Below are 18,585 nucleotides of genomic sequence, written 5' to 3'. Positions count from 1 at the left end.
GAGAGAGTATGTTACCAATTTTAATATGGTAACAGTTTGTGCAAAAATGATAACATATATAATGTCATAGGTAATTCTTTTTTTTTTTATGTTAACATATTAATAAAAGATATTGACATAATTTTAAAATATAGTGCCATAAGTAGTACACGAGAAATGACAACTTGTTTTCATATTTATCCATTATGTTACCAATTTTAATTGTAACAGTTTGTGCAAAAATGATAACATTATTTAACATATAGAATGCCATAAGTAATTCATTTATTTAAATGTGAATATATTAAAATAAGCTCCCAAAACACGAAATACAAGTCATAGTTTTACATACAACTTAATTAACAACTGTTTTAATACAAACATCAAACATGTCCAAAATAAAAGCCTCAAAACACCAAATTACTATTTCTTGGCACCACCTCCACCGTTTGCAGCATCACCCATGGTTTTTTAACCTTTTCTGATTGTTATGCGTGTGTAGCTTTGGTTGTACTTGGGATTCTAAGTGGCAGGTTCACGTTCAGTTGTGGACTCATTTGGACATGAAATATCGAAATATATACATTCTGTCACCACGTAAATAAAACAATGTTACCATTATACAATTGGCAGAATTGGTCACAAACAGTTGATAATTGGTTACAGTTTATAGTACTCCATAACTTTGCCAAATAGTTCACCATGTTGATAATTTAACTTTATATGAGACCATCTTCAGTAACATTTTCATTAATAATAATCAACAAAACTAGGCTATATTCACAAGTAGTAAAAAATATATCATTTGTAACAAAATATGAAACCATCTCAATTTAGGAACATTGTCAAAGAAATTGGTGACAAATATACAATTCACAAGTATAAAATATCATCATATCGATATACTCCGTAATATGTTACCATATATGCATAAGTCATAAAGGGTCACATATAGTTAAAATGTAATAAGATATGGAACATACCAAAATTAAAACACAAAAAAATCCGTATAATTGAAAAAACCAAAATTAAAATACCCAAAAATCCGAATTAACAACAAATCCTACTATGACTCCTAGCATCCTATGCACATTCAAGCAAAAATTTCAATTATAATTAAAAAAAATGAAGATTCTTCTTTGTAGAGATTTGATTGAACAAATTAAATAAACTAAGATTATTCTTTTGTATCGATTTTTTCATATCTTCAACAAATAACAAAATAAATTAAAAATTTTCTTTTATATTGATTTTTGGTATGTTTCATATCTTATTACAGGGTGACATTTGCTCATAAGGTATGGACATCAATACATTACTAAACAACAATTGCAAATTGAGATAGTATACTTGACAGGGTGACATTTGCCAGACAAATATAGACATGAATACAATACTAAACAACAATTGCAAATTCCATTATCTGTCTTTCTATAGTTGACAGGGTAACATTTGAACTAAAAGTGTAGACCTTTATGAATACCAACATGTGCATTTATATGAACTGCCATAATCTAGTTAAGTGGATCACATGAGAAGGAAAAGTATTGACATGAATAAAATACAACACAACAACTGCATTTTACATTATATGCCTTATTCTAGTTGACAGTTGACATTTGCCCCAAAAGTAAACACCTTTGTGAAAGAAATGTGAACATTCTGTTGTAAGCATTAAAAATGTGTTCTAATTATACATACCTTTACTATTATCCGTAAACCCTCCTTGAATGATGACATAATCATCATCTTCGTCCACCATAGTAACATCAATTAAGGCTCCATTTTCGTCAGCCATTATTTGCAAGAAGTCCTTTTTGAGATATTATGAATGTAAATTTTGACAACTGATTTTTAAGACGCATATATAATTTTCAACACAAGCAAGATTTTAATGGGATTTATTTTTTTGGGGTTTCTTAAAAATGTTGAACAATAGACTCATTTGAATGGGAAGGATCACAATTTGGAACTGAAGAAGAAGACGCAGGAGAGTGAAGAAGAAAGTGTAGCATTAATGAGAGAGATATGAAGATATATGGCATTAAAGGCAATGAAGACTTATTGCAAATAATTGACAATAAGTGTCATGCAAAGTACACACACGTACAATATGCAATAAATGATCAACAGTGCGTTGTCTATACCATGTTTCCCGACCCGCGAAAAATATGGTATGTAATTGACCCGTCGCAAACTTGCGACGGGTATTTCCGTCATAAGGGAGAATTTGTGTTGAATTTATTGGTAGCCAAATTAGTAGGTGAATTAAATAGAGACCGTCATACAATAAGCTTGAAAGTTTAAAAAAAATACAAAAAAATAATACACAACAAAGAAATCGTGAAAGTCTTGTTTTCGTATTCCAAATATAACAAAAAAATTTAAAAAAAAAATCCTCAGAAATATCAACAAATCCAATTCATCAGAAATCCCAGCTAACACATAGATCCAACAAAACAGTCACAAATCGTTTTTTATGCTTCACTAAATTCGGTGTACTTCTAAAATCATCATAAATTTTTGTTTTTTATAATATTTTGTTACATGCAATTACATAATTTGGCTTATACAATGAAAAAATTTAAGATTTTTACCTGACATGATAGTTAATAGAAATTCTAAGATTTACTCATGTGGTTAGATTACTTATCTTTTAAGCCTTATGGTGATTCCAGAATAAACGATTAGTTATCCTTCTTATTAATTGCATAACCAATTACACCTGCAAAAGACAAAAAACATAGCCTTTAACAATTGATCTTTTATGAACATATACAACAGTAACATAAATCCAACATCTTTATAAAAAAAAATTAATTATACTCAACAGAAATGTCAACAAATCTCAACTAACACATAGATCCATCAAAACAAGCAAATAATGTTATTTATCTTTCACTAAAATTCGGAGTTATTCTAAAATCACCATAAATTTGCGCTTTTTATAATATTTTGTTATATGCAATTACATAATATGGCTTCCACATTCATTTAACCTCAAAATATTGACAAGTAATTCACAAATCTGCATAATTTCGTAATACAAATGCAAAATTATTTTAGTAAACAATGAAAAATAACAAGATGTTCACCTGACATCCTCTATAAAGGAAATTTTGAGCAAAATTTCGGATTTTCTCCTTTTGATTATCAAACTAGTATAGCAACCCGTGCTACAGCACGGTAATTTTATAAAGGTTAATTCTAGAGATTTAGTGTATTAATATTATTTTAATAAATTGAATATGAATTTAATTTAATGTAAATGTAGTTTTATATATAAAACGTAACCATAAGAAATATTCCATATATGGAGGCATAGTAATTGACGGCAATATTATTATTCGTAATTGTGTAGAATATTGTAGTAGAAATATTTCATATATGGGTTGACTAAAATATTTTGAATACAATATATTAGAAGGGAATATTCTAAAAGGAAATATTCAGTATGAGGGGAAAAATGAGCGGGAATTGTTAATCTTTTAGTCTATAGGGGATTAACAATGGAGTTGATTAATATACCCATTTGAAGATGTAATAGTGATAAAATTATTATAAGATTGTAAATGCAGACAATACATTGAAGATGATCCGACGGATCTTATATTAGTAACGCAAATCATAGGTAGTATTGATGATTTGGTCGAAGAAATAAGGTGGATTATAGTATTGAAGATGAAAAAAAGATGATAAATTAATAAAATGACGGTGTGAATTATGGATTGGTAGAGAGAGAGATCAGAGAGTAATATTAGGGAGGCGGTCGTAACTGCACGGCTGTAGTGACTAGGGTTTGCATACATTGGTTTATATACTAATTGATAATATTGGGTCATATCATGTTAATTGCAGGATGTAGAGAGTATGGTTTTTGGGCCAAATTTTTAACTATGTTTGGGCTAAATCTTCGAGTATAGTTAAGGAAGTCATTTACCACTTTCCGGATTATTTTTCATATTTGCACTATTATCGTATTCAATCAAATGCTATTTATTTTTAGTTGGTATATGATTATATATTCAGTGACATTTACTTTTAGTTGATTTGTGATTATATATTTATAAAATTTTATGACTGTAGGCGATGGATTTCAACTAATGGGAAATTTGAGCAATCACCAATCAAATGAATTTGGGCATAATATTATCTCTCCTTTGAGTGATATGAATAACGGTATAGTTCTATTGCTTAGTATGTTGTTATTGTTTATATACGAATTGATGTGTAATTGTATTATGTTTAAGTAGTCTATGCAGGACCACAATCAGCAAGAGAAAGGCAAAAAGCTGATATGTCTGTAAAAAGAAGCAACGCTAGATCAGCAATACGTGAAGCTGCTAATTTATCGACATTAAATGTTAATAATTCAAATGCCATAACAGAAGGTCGGTTCATATAATCATTTAAAAACGTGTACTGCAAGTTATTGTTTTTTTTATATGATATTATATATTATTCGTGTCTATTAATAGAATTTTCATACTTTCAGGTAGTAGTAGTAGTAGTAGCAGAATAGTCGTCTCCAATGAGAACAACCAAAAAAATATATCACCTTCTACTCTTGAGACAATAGATTTCACATGCACTGAAGATGAAATCCATATGTCTGAACCTAATGCAGATTCTGAACCAAATATACCAGGTTTAATTTCGTATATCTATGTTATGTAAAAATATTGAACTTACTTAAACAATGAATTAAACTTAAATTTTAACTTCAAATTTTTAACAATTTTATTTCTTTAGTGCATGAACATTATTGGGATATTGGTGATCCAACTTATGAGTGTAAACATTGTGGTGCACAAATGTGGTATGGTGAAAGAGTGTGAAAAAAACAGGAATTCTTTGCATCCAACGTTCACATTGTGTTGCTTAGATGGAAAAGTTAGCTTCCTTTCTTAAAGAAGCCGCCTCAATTGCTGTAACACCCCGATTTATGAAGGAGCCTTTAGCAAGACATTCCCTAATAAACCGGACTGTTACCATCTCGGTTTCCCGAGGTAGTGAATAACAAATTAAACTCCAAGGCAAAATATATAATTACTTTAACTTAATTATTACAAAACCTCTTTTACATCAAATTACAAGGAACTAACATAAATGAAAGTGAAAGTCTTCTAAATGATGATCTAGCTACTAAGTCTTCTGATCCAGTGTCTCACGCCCATCAAGCTCCGACCTATCTCATAGCTTTGTCAAGCCCGCTTTGCTCCCAATATTTGGATCGTCACAGGTGTTCACGAATACACATGGTCAACCACGAGGTTGAGTAGGGAATACAATGAAACAACAAAATATGATATGCATGCTCCTCCGTCACCTCCATCTCCATCTCAACTCATATCTCATAACCCGGAACACCCAGCCATACCGATCCCCGGTAGACTATATATCGACCGTAGCCGATCTGCCACTCGCTTGTTGAGGACACCAGGGCAAGTCTGCAGAACCCGCCCTGGGCCTTATCACAACATCATCTTCACCACACCACATCACCACAACATCCTCCATCTCCAATGCATATGAATGCTCAAAAGAAATTAATGCAACACAATATATATATCTTTGAACTGATCAATCATAAAATCATGCCGGTTACCAAATGTTGTGATAACATACTCAATACGATCAATTCAGTCAATTACCTTCCAGTATATGAATCATAACGTAAATCAACAGCCACGAAGCAAGTCAACGTTACAGTTTGGTTATACGAAACACAAACAAGTCAACACAATTCAACATTAACGATAATAAGTCAAGTGTATTTCCCTACCTTTTCGCAATCCAAGCACACACAATCAATCACTTATGATCCTTCACTTATCCATCACCTACATAACATAATTATTTATAATTACCATCTATTCAGTCAATTAATCATGCACATAACCTAGACTCATCATAACTTAATAGGAATATCAATTTAAAGAACAAACATGACTTTTCCTGATTTTCCTGCTCATGGCAGACTCGGTATAAAATGAATAACTAATTCCAGAAAATTCGAATTGATGCAAGGCCAATTGAATTGGAACCCCATGAGTCTTAGCTAAAATTTATATCTAACGTATTTTTCTCAAATTCCAAATTTATCAAGGGTTTTCAGACTGATTTCCAAAAACTGACAGAAACCGTCGCATAAAAAGTATTGATTCATAAAACGAGTTTGACAAATGATTCTTAAGTAAAACCAACGCCTAACTCATCTAAACTCTTTAAATTAAATATATGAAAAAGACCCAGCACCAATTCAATATCTAAATTATGTTTTAGAAGTAATCTTTCAGCCTCTACTGATTTGCGGACTTTTTAGATAGACGTTCACAAATAATTTCTTCAGGAAAAACTACACGGTGAAATGCTACCAATTTTCACAGGCATAAACTAGGCTTGGAATAAACATGAGTCTCTTCTTTAACTTTTTGCATCCCATGGCTTTAAGACAGGTAAAACACTCAAATAACACAGACCAACGAATCTGTAAATTGCTGTAACTATTCCATTCATTTATCTCATACAATTTATAATAAAAAACCCCCAAACCAATTCTATGGTTACGAAAATTATCCCAATACTACTATAATTATGCTAATAATTGAATAAAGAGGTAATAGGATAGTCTACTTACGAAATAGGATGAGAATAGGCTGAGAAATCGCCTCGCAATTCCTCGTGACTCCCTTCACACACGGCTCCCTCTTCTCTCTTTTCTCTCTTTTCTCATGGTTAAAATGAATATGGTGATAGGGAGATTAGGGTTTGGTTAGATGGGTTATAGATATAGGATAGGTGCTATTAAGACGATACGGACCTAGCCTAGTTAGATTAATTAAAACCCGAGTCACATAATTACCCGAGTCACAAATACACTACACGACCCAGCTGGTAACTCGGCCTAATATAATATCATATTAAAATACCGGGTATTACAGTCTACCCTCCTTAAAAGAAACTTCGTCCCGAAGTTTACCCTCTCTACCAACCAACGCAAACGAATTATGAAACGCATATACAAAAGTATGTAAGGCACCCACCAAATTGAGTATTAAACGCAGTATTACATTCCACCCTCCTTAAAATAAACTTCGTCCCCGAAGTTTAACCATAACAGAAACACATCATGTAACACTCCAACATAACCCACACAACGCATAACCAATATAGCCAAACTGAGAAATCACACATGAAAGTATAAAGATTTTACAATCCTACCCTCCTTAAACATGGTTACGTCCCCGTAACCTTCATTATTATAACAAAAGTTCTCAAACTACTGCTAACAACTGAAAGAGGATAAAAGATTCACAACTCACGTTCAAGTTAACTAATCCCTACTAAAGACAATCAATATACAAGCTCTCTCAAGGAAGCTACAGTTACTGCTGCTACAACACATCGTCACGGATCGGAGCAAAAGCCATGTTGAATAACTTAAGACATTTCAGTATTAATCTAAACACTCTTCATATCAATCAATACATGCAATAACATTCACATTGATTGGCAAATTTTACAAGCTTATTGGTCGAGTCAGTCAAGCGAGTAAACAACGATATTGGAAAGTTAACATACAATACTATCATACATAAAATTTCATTCTTGGTGCTAAATATATTTAAACTGCACCCAACACCATGACATAAAAGATTAAATGTATTTAACTACACCAATTTTACAAATATTCATTACATATCATGCTAATATCAACATACCATGTTAACACACAACTCACTTAAATCACCACATTACATTTCCCGTTTTGACATTCGTAACTAACCACAACCCACTAATTCACTACATGAACGAACAACATGACTAAATTAACCCACTATTTGTGACTCCGTTCTAGCTTCATTCCCCCAGACTAGCAAATATCATGAAACCATACAACCAGGATAATCGGCTGGAAATCTCATTCAATTTATACTCACACGACAAAATTTAACTTCATTTTCAAAACTTTTACTTTCATACTGGACGGTGAATAACTTTCTTAACATAAATCTTATAACAGAGCCGTCCATAGAATCCATTTGACTCAAAATCAGATAAACTTAACTCAATTCCTTCAAACAATACAAGCTTAGATGTCGACTCATATTTCGTAATTTACGGGTTCATCTTATTCATTTCAGTCCTATCTTTACTAATGAACGACTATTACCTCAACATCAGGATTTTAGTTGCACTTCTTTACTCAGTTATATTCACGGCTAACACGACTACAGCATTTAATCAGAGACCTTTTATATAGTACACATTCCCTGGTGACGTCTCAAAGAAAGCATACGATTCGTACCATGATGTAAAGCAAGTAACTACAAATTAACTGTGTTCAATCAAAATTTTACCTCTTTATTACAGATCTATTTATCACAGGTTGCATGGTCACACAAAAGTATAAGTACCAACTCAATCACATGTTAAATTTTAAAACGATTTATCACGTCATAAGAACTAGACAAGAGTCTAACCATATAGTCAATATAAGAAGATTATTAGTTTAGATCGGAGGCACATTATAAAATTCCTAGTTAAACTCCTTACGGAACCATCGATTGTCGTCATGAGTAATTAACTTAATAATGTAGAAGTCAAACAACTGAAATTACAATTGAGTATTAATGGTTATATGATTCACAATAACAACAAAATTACTTCCATATCACACATATGTTTAACATTTTAGCAACCATACCATTCAATTGTATCCATCAACTCAGTATAATTCATTTTCAGCAAAATAAAAGATATCGCATAAACAACTTAAACATGTACATATACCATCATATAACTTGTAAAACATTATCTATGACAAAAGATTAGCAAGGTGAACAAGTTCTCTGGTTTGCACGGTTTGAACAAATAGGCAACTCGCGGCTCAATTAAACGTAACTATAACGACTATCATTTAAACATACGCATAACATGTGAATCATCAAAGGGTTATCTCATTATAATTCATAGCGACGGTTCGAGAATATATTTCAAATATCGTAACTATATCGTAACTATATCAAACTATATTTCAAATATCGTGACAATTGCAACAATTACCTTAGCATTTCATGACAATACAACTATGAACATATCCAATAAGGAGCAACAACACTATTTTATTATCATATCATAAGTTTAGGTTCAACTGAAATAAATTAATGCAATGAAAGTAATAAGTATAACTATAGGCACGTTGAGACTCACATAAAAGACATTAGAACTCGGATGACATCCTACATGTGTGAACATTTAGACATACTCATTACTACCATCCATGTGTAAACATTTGAACATAATTATTATAAATATTCATGCGAGTATATTAGAACAATCAAGTTAACATTTAACGCCACCAACTTTACCAAGATATGACAATATAGTTTTATATTTATATATATCCGACCACTATACAAATATGATGAACACACCAGAGATATTATAACATGCCAAGCATAAAATATGCAAACAACTGGACTCGTATAAAATATTTCACCCTCGATTAAGAATCAAATTAAGCTATTCAATTTCACTCATACTATCATGCCAACAATGTTATAAACTAAACTTTAATTTTTTTTATCACTAGTTAAGATACATAACAAATGAATATGTGTGCTACTATCATCATATAAGGACACTATAATTTCACATTAATAAGGCTCATGAAATAATCGAACAACTGCATGAAAACTCAACATAGCATTCACATTTTAAAAGTTATGATTCACGTTGTAACTTCCAAAAAATCACGAATAAATAACCTTTCAACGAAAACTTGAGTTATATTACTTTTTATAACATACAGAGAGTTAATAATTCGTGAGAAAAAGAATGAGGTCCAAAACTCAAGAATTCAATTTTTAAAGGATTTTACAACTCAGTTGGTCCAAACAAGTATGTGACAGCAATTGGTCCGAAACTTGGGTCAGTTTGCAAAACTTACCATTTAATATAGAGACATCAAGAATTTTCGTGGCTTATCAATTTGAAAACATATGCGAATCTTCTGAACGATGGAGTTGGAATTATGCAAAAATTATTAATACAATTTAAATGAGGATTTTTACAAAATCGTTGGTCGAAACATCACTGCACAGGAACTTCCTGACCACAGCCCACTAAAATATTTATTGCTCCTAATCCATATATCCTATAAGCATGAAACCAATTCCAAATGAATAATAACTCATGAGGATATCTCTCATAAAATTTTCATCCATAGGCAATAAACAGAAAAGAAATGGCAGTAAGGTCAATTAAAGAGTAAAATCAAACAAAACGAGTTTCAGCACTAGGTCATTCTTTACTATGTTACAAGCTCTTATGAACATACTATGTATACTAACCCATCCCAACTTAAATCTCACACTTTGTACTTACGTAAACATCTATCCCATAGAATCCCTTCGCATCTCGATCTACTCCTTACATCTAAATCACGATTGCTATGACTAGAAACAAGCAATTCAATAGTGTTTCTGATTACTATCACAATACTATACTAGCATGGCTTCGGGATCACATAACCGCATATCACTAGACATAATAGCACTATCAACACGTCATTCACATCCATCCAGATAAATATCATCAATTCGCAATTATTTTCACGCTCACGATTACCACAATCCAACACTTCATTGATTATCAATCTGAACACGAAAATTTATTTCTCATCTCCACAACATCATATGATCACGTCATCATTCATACAAAATACTTACCGTGACGTTGTCCTGCAGAATGGTTAGAATATATGGGTCTCAAGGTATACATCAACTCGATTATATCCAAGGTTTTCCTTCTAACTACCCCATTCACTCAATTTTCTCTCGGGTTACCTGGTTCAAAACTGAGAGGGCAAAAGAGCACGTATTAAGGGCGCCTTCTTAACCGCACTGTGAGCTCCTAACAGTTTATTCCCAGGGGTTCATTTTATTTAGACACATCCTACGTTCATTGGGTTCATTGGTTTAGGCCTGAGGATCGTTCGCTCTGATACCACTTTGTAACACCCCGATTTATGAAGGAGCCTTTAGCAAGACATTCCCTAATAAACCGGACTGTTACCATCTCGGTTTCCTGAGGTAGTGAATAACAAATTAAACTCCAAGGCAAAATATATAATTACTTTAACTTAATTATTACAAAACCTCTTTTACATCAAATTACAAGGAACTAACATAAATGAAAGTGAAAGTCTTCTAAATGATGATCTAGCTACTAAGTCTTCGGATCCAGTGTCTCACGCCCATCAAGCTCCCATCCTATCTCATAAACTGTCAAGCCCGCTCCCCAATATTTGGATCGTCACGGTGTTCACGAATACACAGTGGTCAACCACGAGGTTGAGTAGGGAATACAATGAAACAACAAAATATGATATGCATGCTCCTCCGTCACCTCCATCTCCATCTCAACTCATATCTCATAACCCGGAACACCCAGCCATACCGATCCCCGGTAGACTATATATCGACCGTAGCCGATCGCCCATTTCCTTGTTGAGGACACCAGGGCAAGTCTGCAGAACCCGCCCGGGCCTTATCACAACATCATCTTCACCACACCACATCACCACAACATCCTCCATCTCCAATGCATATGAATGCTCAAAAGAAATTAATGCAACACAATATATATATCTTTGAACTGATCAATCATAAAATCATGCCGGTTACCAAATGTTGTGATAACATACTCAATACGATCAATTCAGTCAATCACCTTCAAAGATATGAATCATAACGTAAATCAACAGCCACGAAGCAAGTCAACGTTCACAGTTTGGTCATACGAAACACAAACAAGTCAACACAATTCAACATCAACGATAATAAGTCAAGTGTATTTCCCTACCTTTTCGCAATCCAAGCACACACAATCAATCACTTATGATCCTTCACTTATCCATCACCTACATAACATAATTATGTATAATTACCATCTACTCAGTCAATTAATCATGCACATAACCTAGACTCATCATAACTTAATAGGAATATCAATTTAAAGAACAAACATGACTTTTCCTGATTGTCCTGCTCATGGCAGACTCGGTATAAAATGAATAACTAATTCCAGAAAATTCGAATTGATGCAAGGCCAATTGAATTGGAACCCCATGAGTCTTAGCTACAATTTATATCTAACGTATTTTTCTCAAATTCCAAACTTATCAAGGGTTTTCAGACTGATTTCCAAAAACTGACAGAAACCGTCGCATAAAAAGTATTGATTCATAAAACGAGTTTGACAAATGATTATTAAGTAAAACCAACGCCTAACTCATCTAAACTCTTTAAATTAAATATATGAAAAAGACCCAGTACCAATTCAATATCTAAATTATGTTTTAGAAGTAATCTTTCAGCCTCTACTGATTTGCGGACTTTTTAGATAGACGTTCACAAATAATTTCTTCAGGAAAAACTACACGGTGAAATGCTACCAATTTTCACAAGCATAAACTAGGCTTGGAATAAATATGAGTCTCTTCTTTAACTTTTTGCATCCCACGGCTTTAAGATAGGTAAAACACTCAAATAACACAGACCAACGAATCTGTAAATTGCTGTAACTATTCCATTCATTTATCTCATACAATTTATAATCAAAAACCCCCAAACCAATTCTATGGTTACGAAAATTATCCCAATACTACTATAATTATGCTAATAATTGAATAAAGAGGTAATAGGATAGTCTACTTACGAAATAGGATGAGAATAGGCTGAGAAATCGCCTCGCAATTCCTCACGCGGCTCCCTTCACACACGGCTCCCTCTTCTCTCTTTTCTCTCTTTTCTCATGGTTAAAATGAATATGGTGATAGGAAGATTAGGGTTTGGTTAGATGGGTTATAGATATAGGATAGGTGCTATTAAGACGATACGGGCCTAGCCTAGTTAGATTAATTAAAACCCGAGTCACATAATTACCCGAGTCACAAATACACTACACGACCCAGCTGGTAACTCGGCCTAATATAATATCATATTAAAATACCGGGTATTACAATTGCTAGACGGTCTAATTTGTAATCGTCATCCTTTAAGCAAGCACTTTATTGGCAATATTCGAGCATACAACATGATGTTTGCATTCACATCGATGAGTGGAAAAATTGATCATTCTGTTAATCAAGGTCGCGGTCCTTACATGTTTAAAATGGGTGGTCAAAATGTTCATCGTATTGGAAGTCTGTTACCCGAAGGTCAAAGCCGTCCTAAATTTTGTCAATTATATATTTACGATACTGAGGAAGAGGTTCAAAATCGTAAGAATGTTTTCAGGTATGGTGTTTTTATGTAATTGTAATATTATGTACATTTTCCAAATTGTTTATAAAATAATCTTATATATAAATTAAACTTTGCAGTGACGGTGCTTCAAATCGATTTAATGATGATCTCATACATTCGCTTCAGCGAATGATAGACGAGAAAAACACTTTGGCAAAAATATTTAGGATGGCTAGAGATAGATTGTCTACCGATGTTGATGGAGAAGTGAGTATTAGGTTGATATCCCGAAGGCAAACAGACGGTAGAACATACAATCTTCCAACTACTTCAGAGGTTGCTGCACTTATTGAAGGAGATATTGGGCCAACAACTGAGCAAAGGGATATTATTGTTCAAAAACAGTCTGGCACACTACAGCGAATATCTAAGCTTCACCCTTCCTATTTGCCATTACAATATCCTCTATTATTTCCTTCGGGTGAAGATGGTTTTAGATTAGGTATATTACACAGGGAAAGTTCTCTCAAAATCAGTAAAAGAAAAAACCTAAGGAATCAATTGACAATGCGAGAGTGGCTTGCATTTCGCATTCAGGACCGTCCATTATCCCGCGAAGTTCCCACGATTATGTTGTCTCGCAGATTGTTTCAACAATTTTTAGTTGACGGTTATATGATGGTTGAGTATCAAATATTGTCCTTCCTTCGACATAATCAGAAACTTTTGCGCGCAGAAACATACAATAATCTTGCTAATGCTGTTAATCAAGGAAATGTTGGCCCATCTTCTGTTGGGAGTCGTATCATTATACCTTCAAGTTATGTAGGAGCTGATGGATACATGAGAGAAAACTATCGAGATACAATGGCTATTTGTAAGTGGAAAGGTTATCCAGATTTGTTCATTACTTTTACCCGTAACCGAAATGGCGGAAATAACAAGATTGGTTTCTAAGAAAGGAGTTAGGGCTGAGGATAGACCAGATATTTGTTGTCGAGTTTTTGAAATTAAACTTCAAGAGTTGATGACTGACTTGAAAGATCGACACATATTTAGACGAGCAGTTGGAGGTAAAATTTCAAACTATTAATTCTATTTATTTTAGGATCTTTTAATATAATGTTCTCTTTATTTTTGTTTCTTCCTAAAAAACTGTTTATTGTAAATTAATCTGCAGCTGTATACACCATTGAGTTTCAAAAACGTGGGCTACCTCATGCTCACATTTTATTGTTTTTACATCGAGATGACAAGTTTCGAAGCTTGGATATCGACAGAGTTATTAGTCTTTGAAATACCGATCCAAATGAACACCCCAGCTATATAAATGTCAGAAAGCGAGAATTTATGATTCATGGTCCATGTGGCGAAGGATTTCCAAACTCGCCATGTATGATTGGTAATAAATGTGGTCGACATTTTCCCAAAAAACCTAACGAGAGGACAATAGTTGATGGTGAGGGGTATCCTATTTATAGAAGGAGAAAAGAAAGTGTTTTGCTTGAGAAAAATGGGGAAACTGTTGATAATGGATTCGTCGTCCCATATAATGCGCAGTTATTGTTAAAATATCGGGCTCATATCAATGTTGAATGGTGCAATCAATCAAGGTCTATTAAGTATTTGTTCAAGTACATAAACAAAGGCGTTGATCGTGTGACGATGCAATCCTCTCATAAGCGACGCAATGATGAGAACCCTGAGCAAATCGATGAAATACGAAGATTTTACGACTGTAGGTATATCTCTGCATGTAAATCTGTATGGAGGATATTTTCTTTTAGTATTCATTTTCGCACACCTGCTGTTGAACGATTGCAGTTCCACTTGCAAGATCAACAAAGTGTTGTTTTTAATGATGACGATACCATTGATGAAGTTCTAGACAGTCCGACAATCGGTATGTCTAAATTTTTAGATTGGATGGATGGTAATAAACGCGAGGCTGAAGCAAGAGAATTTGTTGGGGTTGGTGTCCTTAACAGTTAGTGCAAGGACTTATAAACCTCTAAAAGGATCAAAGGGCATACTTTGGTATTATTATCAGTTGATCCACGTTTATCAATAACGGTTGGCTTGCTAGATAAGTTTGACGTTATTGTCATACAGATGGCGGTGATCAACTGGTCCCTAAAAGTCACACCTATAGGATACGTTCGAGAGATGTGACGGTATGAAAATACTGTCATGTAGATGCCAAAATTGACTAACCAGTTAGTCCGAGCTATTTGACTAGTAATTAGTCAAATATGTGATGTTGAGATACTATATTTAATACGGATTAAATATCATGGGCTAAGGCGAATTAACCAGTTAATTCGTAAAATTAAATATAAACGATTTATATTTAATTAAATGTATATTGAATATAATTATACAATAATTTTTTTTGTCGGACACGTATTGATAATTCAACTAACCCGTATTATTAGCGATGCCTTAAATTCCGATAACCGATAATGTGATTTATGATCGACCGTGTCATATACATTTAGGATTTCGGGTCGTACCATGAGTTAAAAATTAGAGAAAGTGGAAAGCCCACTCTCCCCATTCATAGCTCACGGCCGAACCATACAAAGAGGAGGTCTCTCCTCTTTGTAACCTAATCATCATTTGCCAAAAGAAATTAGGGTTTCGAGAACATTGCCTCTCGAAATTCGGATCTCTCATCCAGTGAAAAACACACAACAAGTTCTCCCAATATTGCAAGGCAATCGGAGAACACGTTCTAGCACAAGGGCATATCTCGGACAAGGTCTTGGGTGCAACAATTAGGAGGGAATCTCATTTGATTTCTGTTCTTTACGCCGCACTATAAGGACCCGAGGTTGATTCTAATTCCTTATCGTTTCTATATTGTATTTATGTTTTATGACGATATTCGCATGTTAAATTTACGTTATAGTCCTAAATTTAAAGGGTAGTATACGGATATTAACCTACAAGTGGTATCAGAGCGAGGCCACGTAAATTTTTCCATGTGTTTTTCATAAAACAATCTTGAAACAATTTTGCTTTTGTCTCGAAAACCGTGCCTAATATACACGGCAGAAATTTTTTGAGACCGTGTCATGTATTACACGGTAATTTCATCTTGTTTTCGTTTTGATTTATGCATATTGTTGTTTTATACGGAGATTATAACAATATGTCATGTTTTGTCAATTGTTAAATTTGTTTTGATGCGTTTTGATCAAAATTGCATTTGATTTTGCCTCGACAAAACTGTTTTTCACGAGGGTTTTGCAATTTCCAGAATTTTTGACCTCGATCGAGCATGTTTCTACTCGATCGAGTGCTTTTTCTGCCTTGTTTTTGTTCGATCGAGTCCCTGTTGTATTCGATCGACCCCTTTCAAAACCCCCTTTAACGCTTCGATCGAGTTGTCCTCGTACTCGATCGGCGGATGTGCTAATAAAAGTACTCGATCGACCACGGTTTAGTCGATCGAGCACCTTGTTGCCACCCTCTCGATCGACTTGCGGACGGTCGATCGAGCCTTTTGTCCCTCGATCGAGCACTTGTGTCCCTGGATCGAGGGATTTAAATCTTTGAAAGCTTTGAAATTTTGTTTCTTTTGATTTAAATTTTCTTTTGGCTTCAATATGTACTTTATACGGATATAGTACACTCGCTATGATTGTGAAACGGTTCACACACGTACCATTAAGTTATTTTAAAGCGTTTTTAAAGTAACGGATTGTAATGGATTAAAATTAAATGATAGAAGCGGTTTTATCACATGAATTTTAATCATTAAAAGGTGGTTTGGATAAATTTAACATAATTACGGAATTATGTCACGAATGAATTTGTTTTAGTTGATGCATTTTTATTTATCGTTTATCTTGAATGCCGTGAATGCCTTTTTATTACGTATTTAATTTTTGCAAACGGTTGTAACTTAGTGTGGCCTTAGTAGAACGTGTTACCGTAATGATGGAACACGGTCTTGGTTGTATTTTGAGATCTCGTATCTCCGTTTTGGATTTTTCACTTGTAATTACAGTTTTAATTAGAATGTAATTAGGTTTATATTTTGTAATTTCAATTGTAATTTTTGAGAAGACCAAAGACGGAGACCAGATGCTCACTCCTGCTACCTGGATCAAGATGGAACAACAAGACAAGCTTCTTGGGTCCAACGGTGGATTCCAAAGTTGTATTTTGTTCTTTTTATTAGGATAGGCCACACTAGGAAATTTTATTTACGTATTGCATTCAATTATTTATGTTATCGTAACGATAGTATGCATCATATTCCGCCTAAAAACCAAACCACCTAATAATTGCATGAAAACTGACACATATAGAGGTCACGAGTTAGTTTTCTTTGACATTCGTATGTCACACGTTTTTTTTAAGCCATCATCCAAATAAATTCATTCACGACAAACGCTAGTTATTCGTTCACTTAAAATGAATTATAATTTTGTTGATGGGATCTTCCTCGTATAAACAAAAATTGAGAACGGTCTTTATAGGTCAAACTCCAATGAGTCCCTTCTTCGTCGGTAGGCATAATATGACCCCTTCTACGTCGGGTAAGTTGGAACCGATTGACCTATTTTATCTCAACACTATGATCACTAAATGCGATCCTGTGATTATGGTGGACTATAGATAGGATTTACAGAAATCTATCGACCAAGAGTTCTTACGGAAGAATTAGCTAAGCAGTTGGCTTATCGGTTTACGAGAAATTGAGTCTTGGGATCACTTGTATCATTCTTGAGGGAGATCAATTATGCAAGTGGGAGAGTCTACATGTTTAAAATGAATTTTAAAATAGACTTAAATCACCTCGATGAGTTGCTTATTTCGTTTTGTTTTTCTCTCTTTTCGGTGTAGATCACGTTTTTAAACTCGCTAAACTACAAATGGTGGTTCAAGTGATAACCCAATGCCAAGTGCCACATTGGACCGTGAGTCCTGGCTTAGGATCTTCATGAATCGGATGAATCGGTCTACTCGATGAAGAATGATGGATCCAACTTCGCGGACCGGGAGGCGGCATTACGGAATCTGCTTTCGCTGACGGGAAGCTCAAATATCTCTTGGAGCCCATCCGGCAAACCCAGGTCCCACGGCTAGAGCTTTGCTGAAGTCACCAAGTTTAATGATTTCGTATGGAAGCGGGTGCGATTAAAAACGTACTCATTTTTGCAATGGAACCCAATTTGCAGAAACGCTTCATAGCCCATGGTGCAAACAAGATTTTCACCACGCTCACCAAGGAATTCTCGAAAGCACCGAGAATCGTGACTTATGAGCATACCACTCGCTTCTTTGATGCGAGACTCCAGAAGGGCCAACCGGTTAGCCCACACATTCTCAGCATGAT

General features: G+C 34.1%; 1 protein-coding gene and 1 long non-coding RNA gene across 2 annotated transcripts; one reads left to right on the top strand and one right to left on the bottom strand.

The window, feature by feature from the left end:
- Positions 1 to 263: 263 nt before the first annotated feature.
- LOC141652141 (uncharacterized) lies at positions 264 to 2,129 on the bottom strand. Its single transcript, XR_012546987.1, has 2 exons — positions 1,681 to 2,129; positions 264 to 566 (listed from the first exon to the last, which is right to left on the bottom strand). It is a non-coding gene; the product is annotated as an uncharacterized LOC141652141 (long non-coding RNA).
- A 12,456-nt stretch (positions 2,130 to 14,585) lies between these two features.
- LOC141651218 (uncharacterized) lies at positions 14,586 to 18,137 on the top strand. Its single transcript, XM_074458937.1, has 2 exons — positions 14,586 to 15,206; positions 18,093 to 18,137. The coding sequence occupies exons 1-2, from the start codon at positions 14,586 to 14,588 to the stop codon at positions 18,135 to 18,137; spliced, it is 666 nt and encodes a 221-aa protein (XP_074315038.1).
- Positions 18,138 to 18,585: the final 448 nt, after the last annotated feature.

The sequence above is a fragment of the Silene latifolia genome, chromosome 4, assembly GCF_048544455.1.
Source record: "Silene latifolia isolate original U9 population chromosome 4, ASM4854445v1, whole genome shotgun sequence".
Classification (NCBI taxonomy): Eukaryota; Viridiplantae; Streptophyta; class Magnoliopsida; order Caryophyllales; family Caryophyllaceae; genus Silene; species Silene latifolia.
Note: the sequence above shows the minus strand (reverse complement) of the source record. Positions and strands in the feature narration are given on the sequence as shown.

Coding starts and splice junctions, on each gene's coding strand:
- LOC141651218 (XM_074458937.1), top strand. CDS start 14,586: ATGATTCATGGTCCATGTGGCGAAGGATTTCCAAACTCGCCATGTATG. Junction 15,207..18,092: donor AAGCAAGAGAATTTGTTGGG/GTTGGTGTCCTT, acceptor TTTTCGGTGTAG/ATCACGTTTTTAAACTCGCT.